This window comes from Zeus faber (genome assembly GCF_960531495.2).
Source record: "Zeus faber genome assembly, chromosome: 21".
Classification (NCBI taxonomy): Eukaryota; Metazoa; Chordata; class Actinopteri; order Zeiformes; family Zeidae; genus Zeus; species Zeus faber.
This window is the reverse complement of record NC_137208.1, coordinates 23,704,840-23,731,435: the sequence shown is the minus strand read 5'-3', so window position 1 is coordinate 23,731,435 and position 26,596 is coordinate 23,704,840. Positions and strand designations below refer to the sequence as shown.

Below are 26,596 nucleotides of genomic sequence, written 5' to 3'. Positions count from 1 at the left end.
AAAAAAACCCGGAAAAAGAGGCAGATAGGTTGAAATCTTCGAGTTTTCCCCCTGGGCTTTGAAAGTTGGCTTACGCTGGCAGGGGCTTCACAGTTTAAGGGGCGGACGGAAGGATGAAAGGAGGGAAGGAGGGTGCCAGGGTCGGAGGGGGAAAAAAAAGGAGAGCAGTCGGGCTGGGATAGGAAAAGATGAACAAAGGAATTACGAGAGAGAGGCACTCTCCAGACCGAGCGTCTGGCAAAAGCGGACGTAAAGCATAGCTGGACTCCTTCTATACATGGAAATAAATAACTGTGAGTGTGAAGTCGGTACAGACATTAACAACTTGTAGGCCTTTATTATTATTATTTGTCTTAAAGGACGTACCCAAAATGATTCATTGACGTCTCCATCACGGACAAGTTATTTGGCTTTCTCTGTCAAAGGGAGAGGCTCGGAGATGGGGATCTATATGACTATTTCCATCCCAGGTTAAATGAAAAAGAGGAAGAAAGCGTCAGACAATCCTATTTTCATCATAGCAGATGATTTAAAGATATTTTATTGATTGTTGTTAATTTAATTGTGTTTTATGATTGCCAGATTTAATTCTTAATTTATTAATAACCTTTCTGGTTTATTCTTAGGTTTTTGCCCCCAAAATATTAGATCTCTAATGCCTGTTGTTTTAATGCGAGCTACTGTAACACCACATCTATCCATCAATCTATCTGTACCTGTCTCTATCTCTACTGTATATACAGTACATACCTATCTTGTCCTGTGCTTTAAAGATATGTCACAACATCTTGTTTAAATATCTGGCTCAAATGCTGACACCCATACTGCACCTGCTAGACTGGAAAAGCTCCATCTCTACAGTGTTTCCAGATTGGGAGAGATGGTCAGGCTGGTTCATACTACAGGAGGGAAGTTGAAAGATTGTTGTTCTCTTTATTGCGTTTCTAAAATACCAACGAAAATACATTCTATTTTACTGAGAGTCAAAACGCAACACAGCAAGCAGTTAGGTGCATTTGTACGACAGAACCATTCGAAAATTTGTGACAGGCAAATTTTGTCTACCTCCCTGTGGCAGTTCTCCGACCACGCGCCACCCAAGTGACGTTTTCAGGGCCCTCCGTCACATAAGACGGGGTTGTAAACACCAGTTAATTGTAGAGAGTTGGCCAGTTTTAGCCAGGAGCAGAGAGACATAGTGTATGTCATGACAGGACCCCTATCCTGAGCATGTGTGGGGATGGGGGTTTTAACCTGTTGCTTGTTAGAGCAATCATTGAGCAACCGTTATGCAGCCACTCTGATCTGGTCACGTACATCCAGGTCAGGTGTGGCTGCTCAAACCAGAGCATCCCCACACCACACTCCTTCTACTTCTATTTAATTTAAGTACATTTTTCATGTTTATATTGGCTTCGTTTTTTAACATTTCGGGGTTATTTTCCATTATCCTGCCATATTTTCTTGTGTGAGGCTGTATTGGATATTTCCCTTTTTTTCCCAGATATTGGCATTTTTCATTCTTGTATTTTTTTTGTTTCTTGATGTGAACTGCTGAGACATTCAATAGCTCAATTTCCCATCAGGGAAATCTGTATATGTACCCCTACTCTACTTCCCTCAACTCTACCTCTCCTGTACTCAACTCTATACCTGTACCTCAATTCTACTCTACCTCTCTCTACTTTTCCTCCCTCTACCCTACCTTCCTCTATAATATCCCTACTCTCCCTTACTCAACCTCTGCTCAACTCTATACCTCTACTATACCTCAATTCTACTCTACTCTACCTCCCGCTTGTCTACCTTCCTCTACGCTACCCCTACTCTACCCATACTCAACCTCTACCTCTACTCTATTCAACTCTATACTGCTCTATCTCAATTCTACTCGACAGCTCTACTCTAACTCCCCTCAACTCTATACCTCTACTCTACCTCAATTCTACCTCCCTCTACGCTACCCCTACTCTGTCCAAACTCAACCTCTACCTCAACTCTACCTCTACTCTACTTTGCCTCCCTCTACTCTAGCTCTACACTACCTCCTTCGACTTTACCTCTACTCTACCTCCCTCTACCTCTTCTCTACCCCTACTCTACTTCCCTCAACTCTACCCCAACTCTACGCTTATCAACCTCTACTCCACCTCTACTCTACCCCTACTCTACCTCCCTCAACTCTACCTCTACTCTACTCTGCCTCCCTCTACTCTAGCTCTAGACTACCTCTCCTCTACCTCCTTCGACTTTACCTCTTCTCTACCCCTACTCTACCTCCCTCAACTCTACTATACCCCTACTCTCCTCTTCCTCTACCTCCCTCGACCTCTTCTCTTCTCTACTCCTACTTTACTCTACCTCCCTCAACTCAAATCTACCTTCTCCTCCTCCCCTACACTACCTCTACCTCTCTACTTAACTCTACTTCAACTCCCTCTACTCTACCTCCCTCAACTTTACCTCTACTCTCCCTCTACTCTCCCCCTAATCTACTCTGTTGGGAAGCCGTGAGGGAATCGAAAATGTAAAATACGATTTCATCATTAAACTTGTCAATAAAAAGTAGTCTGTTGTTCGATGTTTATCTACTCGTCTCTTTGTGAGACTGTGCAGGCGGCAGCACGTGTGGATGTCATAGAGGGGATGTTTTTTTGTTTTTGAGTGTGCTTCTCTCTGCGGTGCATTTCAGGACTGTGGTCTGATTGTGGTGCCTGGACAGCCCTGCGGCCTGGAGCCTTTCCCTCCAGAGACCCCCGGCAAGCCCTGGGCTCCACCTGCACACTGCACTTCAGGGGACACCCCAGGTCTGTGACTGTAGCCTGTTTGTCATTTGTTCTGATGTGTATGGGTTTTGGCATATGTATTTTTTATGTCTCAGTGTGTGTGTTTGGGTGTGTGACAATCATTGGGTGGTTGTTTATAATAATAATAATAATGCTAACTTCAAAACCAAGTTGCGATGAATGACTTGTCACTGTTTGTCGGATTCAGTGTAAAGCCAGCTTCCTTCTCATGTGTTTCCAATTCAACAGCAGGTTATTTTGGCCAAAAGGGGCCAAAGAGTGTGTTGGCGTTGGCAACACTCTTTGGCCCCTCTTTTATATGGGAATGTAACAGTTGAGTAATCAAACTTGTCTTGTTTAAACTTCATATTCTCCCTGCAGTAGGACGAGCATACGTGTCGGTTTTCTTTTTTTGCTGTTGAAAGAGTCTTTTACTGTTTCTCAAAAAAAAAAGTCTTTGTAGTATTATACTACTTATGTTGTACTTTTTATACTTGTCTGTCTGTTTTTGTATCTGTCTGTTTGACTGTCTCTCTGTCTGTCTATGTGACTGCCTGTCTGTCTGCCTGCCTTTCTATCCGTCTGACCCTCTGTCTTTCTCTCTGGCTGACTGTCTGTCTATGTCTGACACCCTGACTGTCTTGTCTTTTTATCTGTCTGTCTTTGTACCTGTCTGTCTGACTGTCTCCCTGACTTTCTGTCTCTCTTACTAGAGTCTGTCTGTCTGATTGTCTCTGACTGTCTCTCTGTCTTTGTATCTTTCTGTCTGTCTTTGTATCTGACTCTCTGTCTGTATATCTGGCTATCTGTCTGGTGTCTTTGTTTGTCTGCCTGTCTTATTGTCTGTCTGTTTAACTGTCTGACTGACTGTCTTTCCATCTCTCTCTCTCTAGGTCGCTGGATGGTCCCCTGCCTCAGCTGCTCGGATAATCGAACGTGCGACTGGAGGGATGTTTCCTGGCAGCCAGACGGCTGTTACCACTCTGTGGTCGACCAGCCACGCCTGCAGGACTGCATGGCAGAACGCAAGGTGACACAAGGCTGCCAAAGACAGTAGTTTTGATTGAAATGTACATTTTCAGAAATCTCCCCATTGCGTATATTATACGTAAATTATAGAGTGCACAAAGCTCCCTAAAATGAATTAAAACACAAAATACATCAAGATCAAAAGAGAGTTATTTATAGCAAATAGGCATGCTAATGTTAGCAACGTCATGAGGTTTCCAACTACGCTACTTGGCAACTGTGGCTTAGCAACAGTAGCTTGACAAAATTTTAGAACAAAATGGCTCCCACACGTAGAAAATCTTTGATGCATACAAACTATCGTTAAAGAAAACTCTCCAAACTCCAAAGTGATTGACCATCTAAATGTGATTTTTAATATATTTCAAATGATGTTCAAAATGAGACAATATACATAGATACACCTTAATATATACTGTACATATGGGAAATGTGTCTCTGTTTCTGAGCCAAATGTATCTCAAAAAGGAAGCTAAATGACTGAGGAGAGAAATTATGACATGGAGGCCATTTAATAGGGTTTAACCTCAAGCTGGACATCGGTGGTGCCATTATTGTGTATAACAAAAAATTACTGTCAATTTTTTTTATAAATGAACAAAAAATAAATATTTCCTTCCTGTGAACTCAGACGGAGTGCCAATTTGTGATTATATAGATTTTTGGATTTTATTTTTTATTTTTATGGATTTCTGAACTTCAAGGGGGAAATCACTGGAGTTTTCCCCATTTTATGGCTTTGAAGAAGACTTGTTATTTTAATTATTTATTATTTATTATTATTTTAGAGAGGAGTGACAGTCCTGGATAGCTTTACCAGCAGGCACATTCTGCCAGGGAAACAGCGCTCTGCCAGTGAAAGAGTTTTTTCACTGTGACATCAAAATTTGAGTTATCCCATTCCTAGATTTGGTAGAGCCTTAGCATTAATATTTTAAAATATTCACCGATCTGTCGGAGCAAATAGCTGTTAAATTTCCCTGAAAAACGAAGTGTTCACCCCTTTGTTGGTTGTTCATATAAAGTGCAATGATTTCAAATTGACCGAATCAAGTTCACACAGAGGAATAAAACATGATGAAAAAGGCCACGAATGAAGAGTAAAGGAAAGAAAAGAAAGGGAATTTAATATAAAAGATGTATCTATTATTATATGTATCTGTATTTTAAGGGAGTTAAATAATCCTGGTGTTTTAGGTTTTTTTCAATTCCAAGATTACAATTGACTGTAAAATAGGACAAAATCAAGAGGCAATTTCAACTTCCATGTTCGTAAACTGTAAACTGTTCCTAACATCGATCAAACAGGGTTTATTTAATCTCCCCCACAAACAATTATATGAATAATATTTGCTCACAGTGAGATCCATGAACATAAATTCAAAATGTAAAATTTTGTCAGATAAGGAATGGTTTGCCATAAAACAGTGCTTTTGTGCTTTGCAGCTGTCATTGATTCAAAAATTCATCGGCGAAAATCTTAAAATCTTGGTCAATTGAATGGCAAGTTCGGATAAATGAGGTTTGGAATTAAATGGTACGCAAACTTTCCTCGTTCCACCTCAGATTGTGTTTTATGGTGACTCCACCAATCGAGGCATGATGTACTTCCTGATGGAGAGGGTCAACTCCACACTGGAGCACTGGTTAAGGTCCCACGACATGCTGTTCTACGACGGACTCAACCGGGGGCGAACCCACGTCAGCTTCTCCTACTACCCCCAGTTTTGGCTGGAGGAGAGTGCCCGGCCCACCTTCCAGAGGTCCCTGGAAGAGATTCTACGCAGGTGAGGGGGCGTCAGAGTGTGGGGTTCAGTTTGAGTGTGTTGAGTCTGCTAGAGAGAGGGAGAGAGAGAGAGAGAGAGAGAGAGAGTGAGCGACAGAGTGAGTGAGTTTTTCAACCCAGAAGGATAAAAGATAGGTTAGCCATTTTCAAAATGCCTGGGCATCCTTTGCGATAATGACCAACTGTCTGCACATTTCTCCCACTTATTACATGGCCACGTATATAATTAAAGAAAATTGAGAAACGAGACGTAATATTGGTTTGAACTAAGTAATGCTCATAGTGTGGTGGCAGGTGTGGCCACTACTAAAATGATCTAGATAATTTTTGCGATAAAATGTTCCACAATAACACTGACAAATCTATGAATCTTTTTTCGATTCAGTTTTTGAGTCAAAACAGCCAATCATACAGCAAAGAAACAAACATAGAAGTAGAAAAACATTGTGATAACATTTTTGGCCATATTGTCCAGCCCTACTTTCAACCTACAGTACTGTGCAAAGGTTTTAGGCACACACAAATTATGCCATGAATAGTTTTTATTTATCAATTAATGACATACAAAGTGTGGTAAACAGAAAAAAAACTTTAATCAAATTAATATTTGGTGTGACCATCCTTTGCCTTTAAAACAGTACCAATTCTCCTAGGTACATTTGCACACAGTTTTAAGGTACTCGGCAGGTAGGTTGTTCCAAGCATCTTGAAAAACTTGCCACAGTTCCTCTGTGGATTTAGGCTCTCATTGCTTCTGTCTCCATGTAATCCCAGATTGACTCTATGATGGAAAGAGGCTCTGTAGGGGGGCCATACCATCTGTTGCAGGACTCCTTGTTCTTCTTTTCATGGATAATAGTTCTTTATGACTCTGACTGGGGTCATCATCATGCTACAGACATTCGTTTTCGCACTGCAGGAAGTTTTTCATAGTTCAAAGAACTTTTGGAGGAACCCTCCCTCCCTCTTGTACAGTAGTTTTTAGAACGCCGTTTTGAGGGACTTTTTTAGGTCCTTCTCCAGGGCAGGGACTAACCGGCATAAGAGGTACCTTCAGTGACGTAAGAGCATGGTGATTGACCCTTGCCGGTCCCTCGGACTGAAGACAGTCCACCTGGTCAAGTCACATTGCTCTGGGACCAGCCCACGTACACTCAGCGGTAATAAAAAATAAAAACCCAATAAAAATTGTATTTTTATTGTCGCTGTATTTATTTCATTTATTTTATTTTCCCAGATCAAATGAGTGAAACAAGAAATCTGTGCACGGTGTCCCAATGTGTGCCCTTGCCTTGCGAAAGTCAGAGCTAACTTTTAAATTAGGCCCAGTGAAGATTCAGCAACTGGATTGTTAATTTCTCACCTCAGATTTGTTCAGAAACAGATTTTGGTGGACTGATAAGGTGAAATACGTGAAAGTTTATAGGCTAATACAACACGGAACACAGAACTCATGCTAAAACCCCATTGGCTCATGTCACGTCAGCGTCACATCAGAGTACCTATTGGCGGTGCAAATGTAGCCAGAAAAAATGCCCTTGAACGTTGATTCAAAAATGCTTAATTGACACACTAATGCAGAAGATATTAAATAACTGTCTGAGTCAAATGTTGTTGTGAAACATCTAAAGTGCCTAAAACATATGCACAGTACTGACTGACTTACTCACTTATGCACATTTATGTCAATTCAATTCTTCCATTGTAGTTCTGTGTAGCGTCACAAGATCTTGCCACTAGCAAGCGTTAGCGTGAAGGCACAGTGTGAAACGAAGGAAACAGAGTGAGTGAGGAATTGTTCCCATTACCCACACCGCCCATGACCTGCGCTCCGCTGTGCCTGATAAAAAGGACACCAGGGTGAAGCACACCAGTTTCATTGTCGAGAGTGGGCAAGGTGGAACAAGCCCAGAGCAGATGGAAAGCATGTCATGACAAGGGCTCCTATCCTGTGCGTGTGTGGGGATGGTGATTTAACCTGTTGCTCACTGATTACTCAAATGGGCAACAGACACGCAGCAACCCTAGCCCAATTACCTAGACCCAAGACAGGTGTGGCTGCTTAAACCACAGCTGTATTATTATTATTTTTCTCCTAAAATGTCTTAATTAAATATGACCAGTGCCGAAAGAATGTCACTCAAGAGCATGAATTTCCCGAAATAAAAGGCTTTATTGTATGTTTCAAATTTCGGAAACCTTTACAAAACCTTTATCCTTTACAAACTCAATGATGCTGTATAAACAGAGAATAAAAATAAAATCCAGCAAGCTAAGCTCCTTTATGCATGAATAGGGACTGATAGCTGATTCAACAATTGTGCAAAAATGTGCAGAAGAGGTCCAATTTCAAGAGAGTAACTTCAGTTTGTTGTGACCAAATGTGTTAATTTTGTTTGACATGATTTGTTCAACTGAGTTCTGCATCTTCTATCAGGACTTGTGTTTACTGTTTTGCAAAAGTTTGCTGAGCATTTGCATTGTGTGTGAAAGCGATGAGAAATGACTGTTTTGCTCAAGGGAATACTGTTGTGCTAATTAGGTTATGATGGAGAACAAGTCGACCCCAGTTTCATTACATATCTCTTGCAATCAAGAACAACTGTAACAGACCCCGGTCATTATTCCGAAAAAATTGACCTGACCTGGTGCCCAGCTCAATGCAAGGATGCAGCGGGGATCAACTAGCCTAGCTGCTGGGAAGTCAGAGAAATACACCTTCCAGCATCTCAAATGCTGAGTTATTTAAGCGATACATCTTAGTACATTAGTATAGAGTTGTTTTTGACTGGTGAAAATAAAAAGATAGAAACAAAATCATGGACCTTACATTCACAACTATTTTTGAGGCATTCAACCTGGAGTATCCCTTTAAGGCTTGTCTCTTGTCTTCTGGGATGATACAATGCATGACCTCTGTGCGATCCCATTTTCATTAAGGTCGCAGCCCCTGGAAAACTCCCATCGAACGGCGCTGGTGGTCGGCGGCGTCCACTGGCTCAAAGCCAGTCACCTCCGGGTCATTCAAGAGATTCTGGAGAGGTGAGGAAGAGCATACCAATGTAGACACAAAGATTTGACAATACAGGGATACTTTTAATACTTTGATTTTGCTGTGTTTTATTCCTTGATAGATGAAGTTCTCATGGTAGTTTGCCTACCTAATCAACTGAAAACTGTCTTAGTCACTAAGTTTATCCTACCCTCCCTACTGGATCCTATCCCCTCTAGAGAAGGTCTTGGCAACATCATGGTGGTGATCAAATCTCTGGGCCTGGGTTTCCATCTATCTATAGATGACACATCTCTCAGTCTGGTATGTTCACTACCACCATAAACTCCTCATTTGAACCCCTACCCCCTGCCCTCCATGTTTCTCTGTCCCAAAACAGGCACTTCCCTCCCAATCATGGCCTTATATGATGCATTCGTGTTAGCTGATTATCTCGCTAATTATCTAGACGTTATAATCAATGGCTCCCTCAACTCGCATTTAGAGAAAAAAATGTGCCTTCTGAAAAGCACTGCCTACGTGGACCGCACATCACTGGTTTGTTTAGTCTCAGCAACACACCATCATTTGTAACGATAAGATAGTTTTCTTTCTACCAGCTGGATCTTTGGAAGTTATTAACTCATTTCTGACTGCCACATGGCAAAACTGTGAGATTCTCTTTAACATTCAAAGCTGAAAAATGCTCACATGTTCAAAATGTATTGCACCTCAGAGTTGTCATTTGATATTTTTATGTGGGACATTGCGACCTACTTTGAATTCAGGGATTTGCATAATCGATTAAAGCCAATTCAGAGTGTGGAAAATCAAATGTTGGGTTTACATATTTCTTAAGAATTGTGTATTAATATTGAAAGTGTATTCCTGTGATCTATTGTGGAAACATGACTCCATGAAAAGGTTTCTTCTCAGCTGTCTTATCACTGTCCACGCAGCGGCAAATACGAGACATTTACCGGGAGAACAACAACATTATGGCCGCAGCAAAGAGCCATGGGTATGAAGTACTGGACACATTCCGAGTCACCATGGCCCGGTTCAAGGAGTTCCTTGGTGGTCATTGTTGCTGCCACTTTCACGAGGTAAGCTATTATAACTCTCCGAAAACTAGAGTAATTGTTGTAAAACAGCTGTGCAATTGTTCCAAGATTGGCAGAATGGCCACAGCCTACTCTCAGGGGTCCAGAAATATGTAAACGAATATGTGCCATGGCAGGTGGAGCTGGGTGAGTGACATGTCCACCCAGCTCATCGAAATAAATTGCAGCTAATGATTTTGAATGCCTTCTGCCCTCAGGGAAAAAAACTCCCTAACGAAGTACAATTCTCAATACTTATGGGAAAATCAGGGGTTTTAAATTGTGGCATACATAAATACGCTGACACGGCTCACAGAAATTTGATCCTAAGTCTTGATAACCCTCTGCAAAGCTCTTTAAAAACCGCACACTGCCCTTAGCTCATGGCGTGAGGGACTTGATTTCAGGATTTTCTTGGTCCCCCTCTTCCCCCGCCACCCACCAGTAAAACTTGCCTCTTGGCACCATTTAATGAGTAATTAGCAATCAGGCTCAGCTACGTTGCCTCGTGAAACATACACTGATGGCAGCTAGGCTGGTGTTTATGTGCGTGCAAGTTTGCAAGTGAAGCGTTTTTTAGAGTGTCAGGGGTGTACAAACTCCATTTGCTGCCTCATACAAATTGGATGGAAGAGAAGGCTGGGCATCTTACTTGACTAACCTCGACCTATAAAAGGAGTAAACGGAGCCAATCCATAGGAAATCTATGACACGAGTTGAGGCCTGTTGCCTGGCTGTTCTGTCTCATTTTTACCACTGCGTAATTGCATTTTGAACTGTACTGGCCATAGACTTGGACGTCATCTCTTTCTGAAGAGACGATTTAAACTCGGAGTTTAGGTTCAAGATGGCTCATTGCCTTCTTGGCCGGACACAGATCCAAAGCCTATAAATTTGGGCAGCGGTAGGAGTGCGATTGAGGTAAGTCGAAAGAAACATGCCCAACTTGCTTGAGCGTCAATGAGACCTGTCAATCAAGGCAACCACACCTCCAAATATACCACTCTTTAAGCCTTAATATCCTCTTCACAGAACAATCGTTTTCAAAATCACAACCGAGGCACCCATTGGGAGATGTAATATTAAATATTGAGAGCCTAAATTCTTGTATTGATTGAAATATATTGACTATAATGTGAAGTGGCTTGCATTTTTATGTGTCCATTAGACAAACTGTAGTTTATTAGGCACTTCAGCACTGGCTTCAAAAGTCGGCTGTAATGGATCCCGCATGGTGCTGCTACAGCTACATCCAGCTTCCTGTTACAAGCCAATCCACCTTGTCCTATGTCCTGCCCTTTTCTACATTTATTATGGACACCGTTATCATTTACAGGCGTCTAATTTTTTTTGACTTGAGGCTTTTCTCAGTACGGCTGGGCATCAGAATTCTCCATCCTTCAAGCTGCGAGACTTGTGTATTCATTCTAAACCTCTTTTTGAAAAACACATTTCTACAGTGTTTTTATAAGCACTGTTCATATGTGTCCCTTTGTTAAATGTTGTCATTCCTAAACATGATATTTCTACATTAGTAATCCACAGAGCCATTTTCTGCACCTGTTAGGTCGACAAGTTGGGGTCCTCCACAGGTCCACCAAGTGGGAGAATCAAGTCGGACTTCCAGCACAGCGTGGATGGCGCGACCGACCGATCCACCGCCACCAGAACGAGTGGCGGGAAGAACGAAACAGGAAGTGGACCAGGGGGCCCCGGAGCTCTGGCGGACAGTTTGGAGGGGTCCAACACTGTGTTCTATCACGTGAGGGGGCCGGTGGCCCAGGCGTACTCTGAGATCCTGCTGAGCCGCCTCTGTCCGCTGGAGGAAACCTAGAAACTGTTTGGGGAGTCCACTGACGACGATGAAGAGACAATTCCATGCGAGAGGCACGGTCCTTCTCGCACTCCTGTCATCTCATCAAGAAAAGGGTATATTCAGGGGAAAGAAGAGAGGAAGCAGATGAGAGATTCAAGACTAAAAAGAGATTCTGGAGCCTGTTCATACGCTCTAACCTCTGGCTATTTATCTCTCTCTATGTCTTGCATACACAAACTCTTAATCTTACCCAAGAAAACCAAACTAGCAACTACTATATACCTCAAAAATTGACTTTTGTTGGATATTGCATTACAGTCATTCTAGAGATGTTTATCATGCCTATGTTTATCGTGCCTATGTTTATATGTTCAGACAGAACTGTAATATGTTATTTATAAGAATGTTGTGAAACCGGTTGATCAACACATGCAGAAGAGAAGCTTGCTTCTGAGTGAAATAAATAAATCTAGATGAAAATCAAGGGAGATGCCTCAATGAAAGGCTTTTATAACCCCAATGCTACTAGAGCATAGGGCGGCACGGTTATTGTTTTAGAATCGCCATCTTGATTTGCACCTCATCTGCCATCTCTTTTTTGTACAAGATGACAATCTTGCTGCGTTTGTATCAGGGAGATTGGCTGCATCGAAACGTGCCCTCCTAATTTCTCTCACAGTTCCGTCGACCCATCACAATCAGTAACAAATGCGCATGGGACGAGCGGGCAGAATCGCTAGACGCAATGCACAAATCTTCCATATTTTAAGCCAATTGTTAGCCAAGCAGCCAAGAGTGGAGGTCTTAACAGGAATGAAAGAAAAACAAAACGTCCCTTTTTAGTATTTTGATTGTTTTGGTGGTCGGTGACAGATGATTGTTCTGTTTGTGAATGTCAGAATGTGCAGAATGTGTTAATTATATGTGTATGTAGAATTGTAAGAAAATTAAGAAAATTGTGGATTCTCATTTTTTCCGCCCAACAAGAGAATGTGATGTGATGACTGCCTGCTTATGCAATTATTTAATATGAATTATGCAATTACTAATTGATTCCACTTTGGTCTGCTTCCTTTATTTAGCCTTACTCTATATGAATTTTTTAAATAAGGACATTTTTGTCTGGTTTATAAAAGCCTTTTTTTAAATCTTCCTACTCACATTCACTATTTTCTTAACGGTAAAAAAATAGCAGACAAATACGAAAATTGTTTGTTTATGCATTTTTAATAAAGGCCTGGGTTCTCGGTAAAGGCATCCCATGTTTGTTTGTTTTGTGAATATGAAATTGGTGTTGAAATTACTCAACCTACCGAAATGTAAAATTAGAAAACCTCTTTTATTCCCTCATACTGGGGGAATTACTGGGGGAATTCTTCTCTGGAGAACCCCCCACCCCAGACGGACAGCCTTAACGGCATCAGACCGAGGCGACAAACAAACCACGACGACCTCACAGTCGCCACAGAATCAGTCCCAGGCTGCCAGTGAATTCTGCAGGGGCTTGAAAAACTGATGAAGTAGGCGCGGATGCGTTTCAAACCAGCCAAATCAAGATTTATGGTGCCAAGGAAAGGAGAGGTGGAGAACAAGTTCCGGTTCAACATTGCAGGCACAGCCATCCCAACCATCACAGAGACAAGTCAAGAGCTTAGGCAAGATTAAGGAGCTTAGGAGACGAGAACGTGCAAGTCGGTGGGAATGAAGCAACAGGAGATTGGACAAGATGGGAGAATGTGTTTGAGAGGAAAGTGACCTGGGCTGAGCTTTGTTAAGCCGATACACTTCGCATCAAATTTCTCATCCAGGCAGTGTAAGATGTGCTTTCAAACCCATAAAATCTCACAAATGGGGCAAAGCAGAGTCACAAGGGGGTGCCCACTGTGCTCCAAGCAAGGAACCCTGGAGCACATCCTCAGCTGCTGCACAAAGGCACTCAGAGAGGGACTGTATAGATGGAGGCATGATCAGGTCCTGGGGACCATCGCTGAGGCCATCAGCGCAGTAGTTGAATGGGTGAAGCGGTCCCGGCCCTCCAAGCAGGCCATCAGCTGTCAGCAAGCTGGATGCAAAGCAAGGTGTCTCCCAGTGGAGGTTGGATTACAGGGAATTCGCAGCCCGTTCTTTGGCCAGAGCCTTCAGCTATTTGGGCATCAAGGGAGAGAGGAAGAGGAGAGGCATTCAGAGTACCACCGATATGGCAGAGAGGGCTTCAAGATGGTTGTGGCTCAAAAGATGAGAGCCATGGAGTAAGTAGCTAGCCACAAGCTGGGGTCTGATCAGCCCCAGCTGGGTCACCTGGATGAGAGTGTATGATTTCCAAAGACCCGAAACACCCGATGATTCCAGGAAAATCACTGAAGATGTGTCCAGAGGCATCAGTAGATGTATGTACACAGAAAAGTCCTCGAAAAAAAAAAAAAAAAAAAAAAATTTGGTCATCAAGCACCAAAAACGTGGTTTTCCAGGGAGATTCATAATTCAGGAAATTTAATAAATTTGCCCAATTTACACTTTTTGTTTAGAGAGTGCAAATCTACGTCAAAGAATGATGTTATTTCTTTGCTTTCATGGTTTCATTTGTGCGACAATGTCAGCGTTGTAGGCGAGTAAAACTGAATTAGGCCTCATCTTGATGTAAATGAGGCTTTAAATTTGAGTTTTTCGAAGACTGAAAGTAAATAAATGTATAATAAATGTTATTATTGTTGTAACTATTATAGTTATAATAATAATAATAATAATAATAATAATAATAATAATAATAATAATTGTTATTATTATTATTGTTATTATTATTAATCATAATAATAATAACCTTTACTTATACATTATGTTTCAGACACCGCAAAATGCTTTACATTAAGGTGGAATCCATAAGATCATGTCCCAGAACTCTTTTTCGACATCCACGTCTTCATTCAATAACCACTCTTTAATTTGTGAGGTAATTAGACATGTCCACCCAACATTGTCAAATGCCTAATCAGAATCGGGCTTTATTGGCCTTTATTGGCCATTGGAATGTGTAGCTTACGCATACAATGAATTTGACTCCAGTTTTCAATGACTCCTCGTACTAACAGGACAACAGTAAATAATAAGGAAACAACCGTTGTATTGCGAGGGAGAAAACTAGTTTCTTTGTTTCGTTTGTGCCCTCTTAAAAATGAAACGAAAGGAAACAAAAACTCATAATCTCGCATTTGGAAATAGATTATCGTGTGTGTGTGTGTGTGTGTGTGTGTGTGTGTGTGTGTGTGTGCGTGTGTGTGTGTGTGTGCGCGTATGGGCCACTGACTAATAGGCAGGATTTTTCATAGAATTTTCTCACCCGGTTGCCTTGCAGACACTGGATTGGTTTCTCTTTTTTTTCTTCTTTCTTTTCTCCTTTTCGCTTTTAGATTTTAACACATCTTTACGCTTCGTCCAATTAGCGCTCCTGGATCCGCGTCCGTATGAATAATACATTCGGTGGGACGATCCAATCCGCAGCCCCGGGTTACGTTGAGCGCAGCGTTAAACCCTCCACTCGGGCTCTCCTTTCCCCCAAATCCAGGGATAAGAAACCATGTTCCGGAGCGCTGGGAGAATAGAAACATCGCCGGGAACTAATCGAACAAGCTCACATCCATCCCCTATGTAGAAAATTGGATTATGCTTATTTTATCTTTGCGCATCAGGATTTTTGCGTACAAGTTGGAAAAGCCGCTCCACTATGCGTACTGGGAATTAATTGGGTACGGGTCTTTTTTGGAATGAAACGACGGTGCTCCAGTGATTAATCCCCGGGATGGACATTGACACTCGCAGACTTTTGTAGATGACGCGGACATGGAGAGACGGAACCGCGGGTTGAGCCAGATCTGCGCCCTGTCGTTCTTGTTTTTCTCCTTCTACCCAATCTACTGCCGAGCCAGCTGGATGTAAGTAGAAAACGCTCCACTTTTTAACGTTCTGCAGCCCCTGTGTGAAGTGGTGGTGAAATGGCACTGGTTTTGGCACACCATAAGTGCCTAAACCAGCTGATTCCAAATTCCAAAACGTACTTTTACGCACAGCACCTAACATTGGATTGGAATCATTCGATCATCTTAAAAAAAATACAAACTTAATTTCACAAAACCTATATTTATTGGGTCTTCTTAACTCGAATTTGAGGAATTAAGATTCACGTTTTAAGTAGAGAACAATGGTACAAGTACTAAAGTATTTGTACTGTTTTTCAAGTATCTATACTAACTTAAGCATATTCAGCATAACAGACTTTGGAATTTTACTCCACGACGTTTCTAAGCAACTTTAGGTTTTAGTGAGTTTACTTTAGTTTTTAATTTGTGTGTGTGTGTATATGTATATATATAGATATATGCACATTCACATGGATAAAAATCCATATTTACAAAACGAAATATATATATATTTCGTTTTGTAAATAGGAATTTTTATCCATGTGCATTCTTTAAATCAGGATGTATATTTATATCTATCACTCTGCAGAAAAAAAAGTTACAGTACATAGACTGAATATGACAAATCCCTTTACTTTTAATACTTTCAGTACATTTAAGAGAAAGCAGGTGACTTTTACTTAAGTATATACGTCTATATGGTAGTTTTAACTTTCATCAGTCATTTTTGTGCGTATTTGTACTTTAATTTAAGTAAAATCTCTGAGAATAGTATACGTCTTCCTTCACTGTATATAGGTTTAACAAATTTAAAAAAGTAAATAATAATTTTCCAATACTTTTTTTTAATTTGTATTTTTTTTTTTAACTTTGGTGACCTGATGTGTTATTGATGTGTGTGTGTGTGTGTGTGTGTGTGTGTGTTGGTGTGTGTGTGTGCGTCAGGTGGCTGGGAATAACGTCGTCAGGGGTGCCAGAGAAGGTAGGCTGCGCCGACCTCCCGCTGAGCCCCAAGCAGAAGGAGCTGTGCGCCAAGCGGCCCTTCCTGCTGCCGAGCGTGCGCGACGGTGCTCGCCTTGGCGTCGCCGAGTGCCAGACGCAGTTCAGGCACGAACGGTGGAACTGTTCCACCGCCCGGGACGCGTCCGTGTTCGGCCACGAACTGACCAGCGGTGAGAATCACAAGAATTGTTTGCTTTACCCCCAACCCCCCAGAAAAAATAACGATATCGGTTATATCATCGATTGTGATTTGTAATCTCAGGATTTTGACTTTTAATCTCAAGATTCTGACGTTAATCTCAAAATTAGGATTTGAATCTCAGGATTGTTGGCTTTATTCCCAGAATTCCATTAATTCTGTTGAATTGAATAGTAATGAAAAAAGACGTCAATATCAGCATTCTGACTTTTAATCTCATTGTATGTATTCTTAGCCTTCTCAGAATTTGGCCTCCCATCCCAAAATTTAGATGTTTTTTTTCTCACAATTCTTTAATGGATTTGTACTTTCTCGTTGCACTCACACATTACATCCACGTGGAAATAAATCTTAAGCCTTTTCGGGGGAAGAAAAATCAACTTATTCAGCTACCTTTAAGGAAATGTGTCTTTGGTTAGGCCTAGATTATGTTGAAAAAATAACACATTTTTTGGATTTACTTCGACTAAAATAAGTCATATTTTAGAAAGAACAACAGATGTTTAAAGATCTCCGCCTTGAGTACATTTCAAGACATCTCTCCTTATTGACTGTGAACGGTTGGACAATTCTACAAGATCATTTTACAGGACTAAGACAACTTTTTGACCCCCGGAGCTCTGTTTTTCTTAGTGGGAAGAGTCGACAGTAGGCCCACAGGCTTTAATTTCTTCCCCGTGCTCCACTTTATTCATGAAAATGTTCCATGTTGGTCAGAGATGGTTAATTTGATTTGGCGAGCATTCGCTGCCGGAACCTGTGTGCCAGTGTGCTCCCCGTGCGCACATCTGCTCCGGTTAACAGCGCTTTATCCACGGTCTAATGCTTGTCTTTGAGCTGTGAACCCCTGCGCAACCCACCTCCGCCACCCCACCACCCCGCCCTGACCCTTAATCCAGCTGGTTTTATCCAAATTAGAGACCCCAACTCCAAATGAATATGGAAGTCGAGTTAAATTTCCTTATTGTTACAGGAATTCGGGAGGGAAAAACATTGTTTTTCGTTTCTTTCAATCTCTTCTCTGTCTTACCTGTTGGTAAGCGTTAGAGCCAATTAGGAACCAAAAATATATAGATGTTTAATGTACATATTGTCACACTCATATACTTGAAATCATACCACGCATCTGCATGAGTCAGATGTGGGACGGTTACCTTGGAAAACTATTCGCTGTAAGTGTTTGTCCCATGACTACAGATGTTCCTTTTTACGGTCTCAATGCGAGACGTTATTCTAATCAAATCAGAGGATTTCATTTTTACGTAATTATGTCACGAAAGGCCTCTCTGGCGACGTTAAGATTCATATTCTAGTAAACCGTTTACAAGGTAGTGAGTGTAGTATGATTCACTAATTAGAATGACGTAAGGTAATATTAATAGCTTAAAGTCCCCTTGGAATCAGACGGCCAAATATTAACCATTAAACCTGTATCATCATGCCTCCTTACGAGAGAACTTTCACAGTAATAGTGCATTCATTAAAATGAGAACAATTGTATTTGTCTTTGAAAGGGAACTTTTACGGTAGATGTGTAGCATTAATTGTAGTTAAATGTATTTACGGTGTTATGTAGCATATATAAATCCGTATACAAAACTATATAATTACGCTGACTGCAGTTCTCCTTTGAATACCCTGTTCTTTTGTACCTGGGTGTGATCGCCAGTATCACAGGCAGGCCTGTCTGTCCGCGCTCCAGCTCTGCGAAGCTGTGATGTTGTAACCCAACTCCCCCTGTCTTAGGCGAGGTCCTCTTTTCCCATCCAACCTTGTGTCTGGTGCCCTGGCGCCTCAACTTTGTCACTTTCTCGACTGACAGACCGCGATCTCAAGGCGTTCAAAGAAGGGCACCCCGACGGCCTTGATGTCTGTCTTTAACAATCATGCTGAAAGCCCCTTGTCAGGTTTGTAGTCATTCTACGAGCTTCCTGCCACTGGTTGTAAGATGTCAATATGTGCAGCTATTGTGACTTTGAAGATTTCAAAGTCTCCAACCACAATACTTATTAGAGAACCGTTACAGTGTCCTTCAACTTGAAAATAGCTGAACTATTCCTTCTCTCCAAGAACACCTTCCACCTTCCTCGAATATTGCAGTTAGAATATATTGATTGGAAAAAAAAATCTCTGGCCATTCAGAGAGGGAGGGCCAATATGGGAGGAGCTAAGTCAAAGGCCAACGTTCATCAACATCTACTGTAATCTAACTATAAGGGAAACGATCTCTGTCTGTCTGTCTGTCTGTCTGTCTGTCTGTCTGTCTGTCTGTCAGTATGTTCTTTGATAATCTCGACAACCGATCATCCAATCTACTTCACACTTGGTGTGCATATTGCTGGCGATCCAAGGACGTGTAGTGTCCAATTTGGTGCAATTTGGACACAGGACAAATGTAATATTGATAAACTTTCAATGAACAGCGAGCCAGCAGTAGGCTGGGCTTCAGGGTGTCTGAGTCACAAAGACTGTTTCCCCAGTGTATGACGTAAACCAGCAGTTTCATCTTCCATTGTGGAACACAAGGACTGAATCATTGACATTTTGTTAAACTGAGCCATTAAAACTCAAACGTCTTAGCAAGTCTTAAATTTTGACCGGTCATGCACTAGTGGTTTAGAAAGGAGGGAATGGCAACAAACCTACAGAAGGGGGCTGACACTTGGGAAGACAAAATGGCGCACTAGCATACTATTTTCTATGCCAAATTAGTGTTTAGTATGTACCAAACAATAGTATGCCCAATATGGGAAAAGTACCAAAATGAAATACTATATCCGTTGAAATACTGTCCCCTATGCTGGAAAGCGTATCCCACAATGCATTGCGAGGGCAAGACACGAGTAAAAGTTTCTATGTAGCATTATCCTGAACCCACATTCTGAAAGGAAGCGGTGTGGCTATGTGACAATGTAATATATCCGATAAGCCATTGTTCTTTTTACTCACAAAAGTATACTGGACGGCAGTACGAACATGTTTTATGTAGTACACTGTTCTGGACGCAGCAAGTATCTCTGAATTATTTTACATGGATTCCTTTTTTGCACCTCTGTTTGTGTGGTACAGGTACCAAGGAGACAGCGTTTATCTATGCAGTGATGGCGGCCGGTCTGGTCCACGCTGTCACACGCTCCTGCAGCCAGGGCAACATGACTGAGTGCGGCTGTGACACCAGCCTCCAGGGCCCCGGCTCGCCCACCGGGGGCTGGCACTGGGGGGGCTGCTCGGACCACATTCACTACGGCACCTGGTTCAGCCGCAAGTTTATCCACGGTGGTGCCAGGAACTCGTCCTCCACCTGGGAAGCAGGCCACACCATGCTCGTCGTCAACCAGCACAACAGCGAGGTGGGACGCCAGGTGAGAGAGACCCGATCGCTAACCATGAATGTCAAACTGCATCAAAACAAGCTAGCTGCATGATCGTGGAACAATGAATTGTGGAGACCCAACCACTTAAAAACCTAGGGTAACCTAGTATCGCCATCAACCCCTCAACGTGCCGAGAGGAAGTGGAGTGGCTGCTGTATATGACATGTATATCTAGTCTGTCCGAGAAGACATTGTTCTTTTTACTCACATACTAAAGCACGCTGGTCGACCATACGAACATAGGTAGGGTTGCCAATTTTCTCACTACCAAATACGGTACACAAGGTGGGGGTGGCAGTGGCACGGCCACCTTTTGTCGGGTGCACGTTGCGCCGGCGGTATGGGTAGGGTGTTGTGTGAATGAACAGTGTATATTCATATTCTTTCTCAATTGAAAAGGAAATAAATGTGTATATTCATTTAGTCTAGCTTTACAAAAAGGGTATCATTATGTACGCTTATGTAAATAAACCTCAAGATAAATGATCAAAGAAATCACGATTTGGACCTTTACAGCAAAAAAAACAAACAAAAAAAACATTTGAAATGCAAATGAGCAAAAGAGGGGCATGACTCACGAGTCTACTTTTTCATCTACTTTTTCACGGCTGATCGGCTTATCCCATGACATTTTTGTGTCACATTATTTGCTGTAGCTGCACAGTCTTTCATTTTTCAGTTTATCCATATTTGCAAATGCCAAACAGACTGAAGAACACCAAACATTTTTTTGTTGTTGCAGGAATTGGCGCATTTATGTTATACGTACTTCTGATGCGCATTAGGAGTGTATGATTGGATGACAGGTGATCTTACCTGTATATACAGGACAAGGGAGGTTCCGTATGGGAAAAAACTATTTAGCCCAATATAGTGGACGTCCCAGATAATACAGGACAGTTGGCAACCCTAATGGTAGGCCAGTTGTGACGCAGCAACATTCTATATTTTTCTAAACTCCTGGACCAAAGCACTGCTTAGCAAATACTTTGAAATGATACTTTATGTATTTTACAATGTTTTAATCCCCTCAACAATAGAAGAAAACAGTTAATGTACAATCATGTACAGTATGTTGTGATATATTCTTGAAGGAAACTAATTTTTATCGGCGTGTACTGTAAAATATATAAGGATTCCTTCCATATAGTCACATTTCCATTATATATACTATATGACATTATCTTGTTGTTTAATCTAGCCACTGGGGGTGCACGAGCCAGTGTATCATCAGTGCCGGTCCCAAGCCGGGATGAATAGAGAGGGTTGCGTCAGGAAGGGCATCCGGCGTAAAAACCATGCCAAATCAAACATGCGACAACAAATCTGATTTCCATACCGGATCGGTTGAGACCCGGGTTAACAACGACTACCACTGGTGCCGTTAGCCAACAGGGTGCCAGTAGAAATTGTGCTACTGTCAGCCGAAGAAGTAGAAGAGGGGGAAGGCGTGTCCTGAGACAGCAGGGGAGGAAGAAGCGTAGGAGAGTAGAGTTGAGACTAAGAACTTGAACGTTGGCACTATGAAGGTTAAAGAGAGAGAGCTGGCTGACATAATGGAAAGAAGGAAGGTAGATGTGCTATGTGTACAAGCGACCAGGTGGAAGGGGAGTAAAGCCAGGAGTATCAGAGACGGGTACAAACTGTTCTACCATGGAGTTGATGGCAGGCGAAATGGGGTAGGGATAGTCTTGAAGGAAGAATATGTCAAGAGTGTTTTGGAGGTGACGAGAGTGTCGGACAGAGTTATGAGCATGAAGCTGGAAATTGATGGTGTGATAATAAATGTGGTCAGTACATATGCTCCCCAAGTTGGGTGTGAGATGGAAGAGAAAGAAGAATTATTTTGTGAGTAGGATGTCATGGTGGAGAGCATTCCCAAGGGAGAGAGAGTGGTCATTGGAGCAGATCTCAATGGGCATGTTGGCGAAGGGATCAGAGACATAGGTGATGAAAAGGTGATGGGTAGGTACGGTGTCAAGGAGTGGAATGTGGAAGGACAGATGGTGGTGGATTTCACCAAAAGGATGGAATTTGCTGTTGTGAATACGTATTTCAAGAAGAGGGAGGAACACAGGGTGACTTACAAGAGTGGAGAAAGGTGCACACAGGTGGACTACATCTTATGCAGGAGGTGCAATCTGAAAGAGATTAGTGACTGCAAAATGGTGGTAGGGGAGGGTGTTGCTCAGCAGCATCGGATGGTGGTCTGTAGGATGACTCTGGAGGCCGAGAAAAGGAAGAGAGTGAAAGAAGATCCAAATATAAAATGGTGGAAGTTGAAAAAAGAGGAGTGTTACATGCAAATTAGGGAATAGGTAAGGCAGGCAATAGGTGGGAATGAATGGTTACCAGGTTACTGGGAAACAACTTCTGAAGTGGTGAGGGAGACGGCCAAGAAGGTACTGGGTGTATCATGCGCAAGGATGAGGTGAGAACAGCATTAAAGAAGATGACGAGTGGAAAGGCAGTTGGCCCAGATGACATACCTGGGGAAGCATGGAAATGTTTAGGTGAGATGGCAGTGGCGTTCCTAAAAAGACTGTTGAACACCATCCTGGAAAGGGAGAGGATGTCGGAGGAGTGGATAAGTGTACTGGTACCCAGCTTCAAGAATAAGGGAGACATACAGAGCTGTAGTAACTACAGGGGAATAAATTTGATCAGCCACAGCATGAAGCAATCGGAAAGGGTAGTGGAGCTATGTTAAGAGGAGTGGTGGGGATCAGCGAGCAGCAGTATGGTTTCATGCCAGGAAAGAGTACTACAGATGCAATGTTTGCTTTAAGAATGCTGATGGAAAAGTACAGGGAAGAGGGAGTTGCACTGCGTCTTTGTAGATTTAGAGAAAGCATATGATAGGGTGCCGAGAGAGGAAGTGTGGTATTGCATGAGGAAGTCAGGGTTGGCAGAGAAGGACGTAAGAGTTGTACAGGATATGTATGAGGGCAGTCAGACAGTAGTAAGGTGTGCAGTAGGCGTGACGAAGGCATTCAAAGTTGAGGTGGGATTGCATCAAGGATCAGCTCTGAGCCCATTTCTTGTTTGCAATGGTGATGGACAGGTTAACAGATGAAATCAGTCTCCGTGGACTATGATTTTCGCGGATGACATGATTTGAAGCGAGATTAGGGAGCAGGTTGAGGAGAGCCTGGAGAAGTGGAGGCATGCATTAGAGAGAAAAGGAATGAAAGTCAGCAGGAGTAAGACAGAATACATGTGTCTGAATGGGAGGGAGGGCAGGGAAAAGCTGAGAATACAAGGAGTGGAGGTGGAGAAGGCGGATGAGTTCAAGTACTTGGGGTCGACCATCCAATGCAGCGGAGAGTGCGGGAGAGGGGTTGAAGAAGAGAGTACAGGCAGGGTGGAGTGGGTGGAGAAGAGTGTCCGGAGTGATCTGTGACAGAAGGGTTCCAGCAAGAGTGAAGGGGAAGGTCTACAGGACGGTAGTGAGACCAGCTATGTTGTACGGTTTAGAGGCGGTGGCACTGACAAAAAGACAGGTGGCTGAACTGGAGGTGGCAGAGTTGAGGATGTTGAGACTTTCATTTGGAGTGACAAGGATGGACAGGACTAAGAATGAGTACATTAGAGGGACAGCTCAGGTTGTGAGAGAGGCCAGATTGAGATGGTTTGGACATGTGTGTAGGAGAGATAAGAGTTACATTTGGAGAAGGATGCTGAGGATGGAGCTGCCAGGCAAGAGGAAAAGAGGAAGGCCAAAGAGAAGGTTTATGGTTGTGGTGGGGGAGGACATGCAGGCGGTTGGTGTAAGGGAGGAAGATGCGCAGAACAGAAGATATTGGAGGCAGATGATCCGCTGTGGCGACCCCTAATGGGAGCACCCGAAGGAGAAAGAAGATGACATTATCTTGTTCAATATTTAGTTAATGAATACAGTTGGGTATATCATGCTATATTATATATTATTTCTACAATTGTTTGATTCCCAAAATGTGGACAAATGCATGGACGATATCTATGTTTTACAGAGCGAGAGAGAGAGAGAGCAAGAGAGAGAGAGAGAAATGCCAAAATGCTGAATTCTGCACGGTCTAATGTAATTATTTACCTCAACACACCCTACCAAAAATATGCTATTCTTGCCAAGGGGCAAATCTTTTCATCAAATCAATTCTGCGCAACTGTTACTGCTGGGGTGAGACTTGGGCGAGATCTTCCGATTTTCTTGGTTCACCGGAAGTAGTTTGACAATATCTGTTTCCTTTCACACTGCTTTCATTTTCATTCCCCAGGGAAACTGAGTAAAAACTGAAAAACAAAGGGGAATCTTAATATGGCGTTATCAGAGACAGTATTAAAGGAATTAATAATCCAATCTTATTACACGGCTCTGTGGAATGCTCAATTCTGATTGCTCAATAGTGACAATCTGTGGCTAATTATTTCTGAAAAATTACTGATGTCACTGATGTCACTAGTTCTAAAATCAATATTCCATCTCAAAAGGATTTTCTTTCATAAGTAGACATGTGAAAAGCAAGATAATGTGTAGCTATCCAGTCATTATCGCAAAGTAACCCCTGATCACCCTATCAGGGGGTTATGCTGCCATAATGACCGGCTGGCTACACATTTTCCCATACCTGTACAATTCATCAAGTTTGGTCTTTAAAGCCACTCCAGGGTCTAAAAAAACATATTATCAGACAAGGACGTACTTGCACATAGTATAGGACCATTGACCATTGACCATTGACAGACCAGTCAGAGTGCGTGGTTGGGGGGGTTATTAACTTTGACAAGATCATCGAAGACTTTTTTCCAGGCATTCTCCTTCTTGATGAGAAAGTCTGGGAACGAAGTTATGTTGGGATAGTGGATGTTTTAGATGGTTGATACAAGGCTCACGCACACTTGAGTGCCAAACCTTGCATGGGTGTGTGTGTGTGTGTGTGTGTGTGTGTGTGTGTGTGTGTGTGTGTGTGTGTGTGTGTGTGTGTTAGTGGAGGGGGGTGTGGGGGGTCATTGTGGTCTTCTCTCTTCCCTGCCTGAACCGTGAGAAACACAATATGTTTTTTCGGTTTGTTCCACAATAGTCTCCACGGACACTAATGTTCAGGGCAAAGAGACTCACGGTCCAAGCCTGACTCTTTTTTCACCGCCAAGTGAAACATCTGAGCGTAACAAACAACAGTGCCTGTAACTCCCCCTCTAATCCAGTTAGCCGTAAAATTATACCTCTCCTTGTAGGGCCAGGCAATATTTAAGAATTGATGGATATGTTATTATAGGAATTTCGACAGAATATCATTGTATACCCCAGTCATCTTTTTTCCTCCTTAAATGACAATCCACGATTCCCAACGTATGATAAGATTTGATTGATTCATTGATTCTTGTTACTCCCCGACCCCCCTTCCCCTCCAGGCCATCGAAAAGACCATGGCCACCGACTGTCGCTGCCACGGCATCTCGGGCTCATGCGCTGTGAAGACCTGCTGGCGCACCATGGCCCCTTTCAGCCGCGTGGGCGCCTACCTGAAGGAGCGCTACGAGTCCGGTGTGCAGGTGCTGGAGAGGGAGCAGTCGCCCACCAAGCGGAAGCTGCGCCGGAAGGAGAAGGAGCGACGCCGCGTCCCCCCAGCCAAGGACGAGCTGGTCTACCTCCACAAGTCGCCCAACTACTGTCTGGAGGACAGGCGGAGGGGGGTCGCGGGCACCCGGGGCCGACGTTGCAACCGCGGATCCCAAGGTCCCGACGGCTGCAACCTGTTGTGCTGCGGGCGTGGATACAACACACATGTGGTGCGCCATGTGGAGCGGTGCGAGTGCAAGTTTGTGTGGTGCTGCTATGTGCGCTGCCGGCGCTGCGAGAGCATGAACGATATGCACACCTGTAAATAAAAACTTGGGGCCAAAACCAACATGCGCATACTTATACCAAGCAGAAACAATGACGGACGAATGTTAAAGCCGAAGTGGAAGTGTCTTCAACTGCAGTTTGGCTAATGGGCACTCGATGCTGCTCCAGAAAACCCCTGACTGAATGGAAGTCAATGGGAAAAAAAACTTATCACAAGAAATACAAAGTCAATGAATTATATCTAAGTCTCTGGGCTCTTCTTGCTTCTTCTAATGGGTGCCTCGGCTATGGTTTTCAAAATGATTGTTCTAAAAAGAGGCTATTAAGGCTTATAACGAGATGTATATTTTCGGACATGGTCGCCTTGATTGACAGTTCTCTCAAAATATGGAAGTCTTTATTTTGCTTCGTCTTAAGATTGTGGTGAGAAATTTGGTTGGTTCAGAAACCAACTGTGACATCACAGACAGTCTACGGTCTTTCCCCAGCCCAATTCCGGGTGGTATTTGGTATATTGTAATTGTAGTAAAAAGCAGGTTGTGTTGGAGACTGTATTTTTTTTATAATACTGAATGACCGGCCTTAAGGAGTGGGGCAGACAAGAAATATAAATTAAACAAAAGAAAACTAGATGTTTAAGAGTTCTGCTCTGAGATGGTTGATTAAAGAACATGCTCTGTATTTCAGTTGACTTAACAATTCTACCTGTGTAGTACAAAGCCGGCTATCAACTATCCTTGTTCTATGTGCCAATTAGATAGAAGCTGATGT

General features: G+C 42.6%; 2 protein-coding genes across 2 annotated transcripts in view; both read left to right on the top strand.

The window, feature by feature from the left end:
- The window catches only part of cped1 (cadherin-like and PC-esterase domain containing 1), a 71,400-nt gene extending 58,657 nt beyond the window's left edge, over window positions 1-12,743 (top strand). The window contains exons 15-21 of the mRNA XM_080022809.1: window positions 2,693-2,807; window positions 3,680-3,816; window positions 5,382-5,602; window positions 8,542-8,643; window positions 8,833-8,917; window positions 9,553-9,699; window positions 11,264-12,743. Coding sequence (XP_079878935.1) covers window positions 2,693-2,807; window positions 3,680-3,816; window positions 5,382-5,602; window positions 8,542-8,643; window positions 8,833-8,917; window positions 9,553-9,699; window positions 11,264-11,530 — 1,074 coding nt within the window. The 3' untranslated portion in view covers window positions 11,531-12,743. The remainder of the gene's footprint in view (window positions 1-2,692; window positions 2,808-3,679; window positions 3,817-5,381; window positions 5,603-8,541; window positions 8,644-8,832; window positions 8,918-9,552; window positions 9,700-11,263) is intronic.
- Window positions 12,744-15,346: 2,603 nt separating this feature from the next.
- wnt16 (wingless-type MMTV integration site family, member 16) lies at window positions 15,347-25,866 on the top strand (the record flags this gene model as incomplete). Its single annotated transcript, XM_080022709.1, has 4 exons — window positions 15,347-15,438; window positions 16,369-16,595; window positions 19,694-19,986; window positions 25,390-25,866. 4 exons carry the CDS (start codon window positions 15,347-15,349, stop codon window positions 25,864-25,866), a joined length of 1,089 nt encoding a protein of 362 aa, XP_079878835.1.
- Window positions 25,867-26,596: the final 730 nt, after the last annotated feature.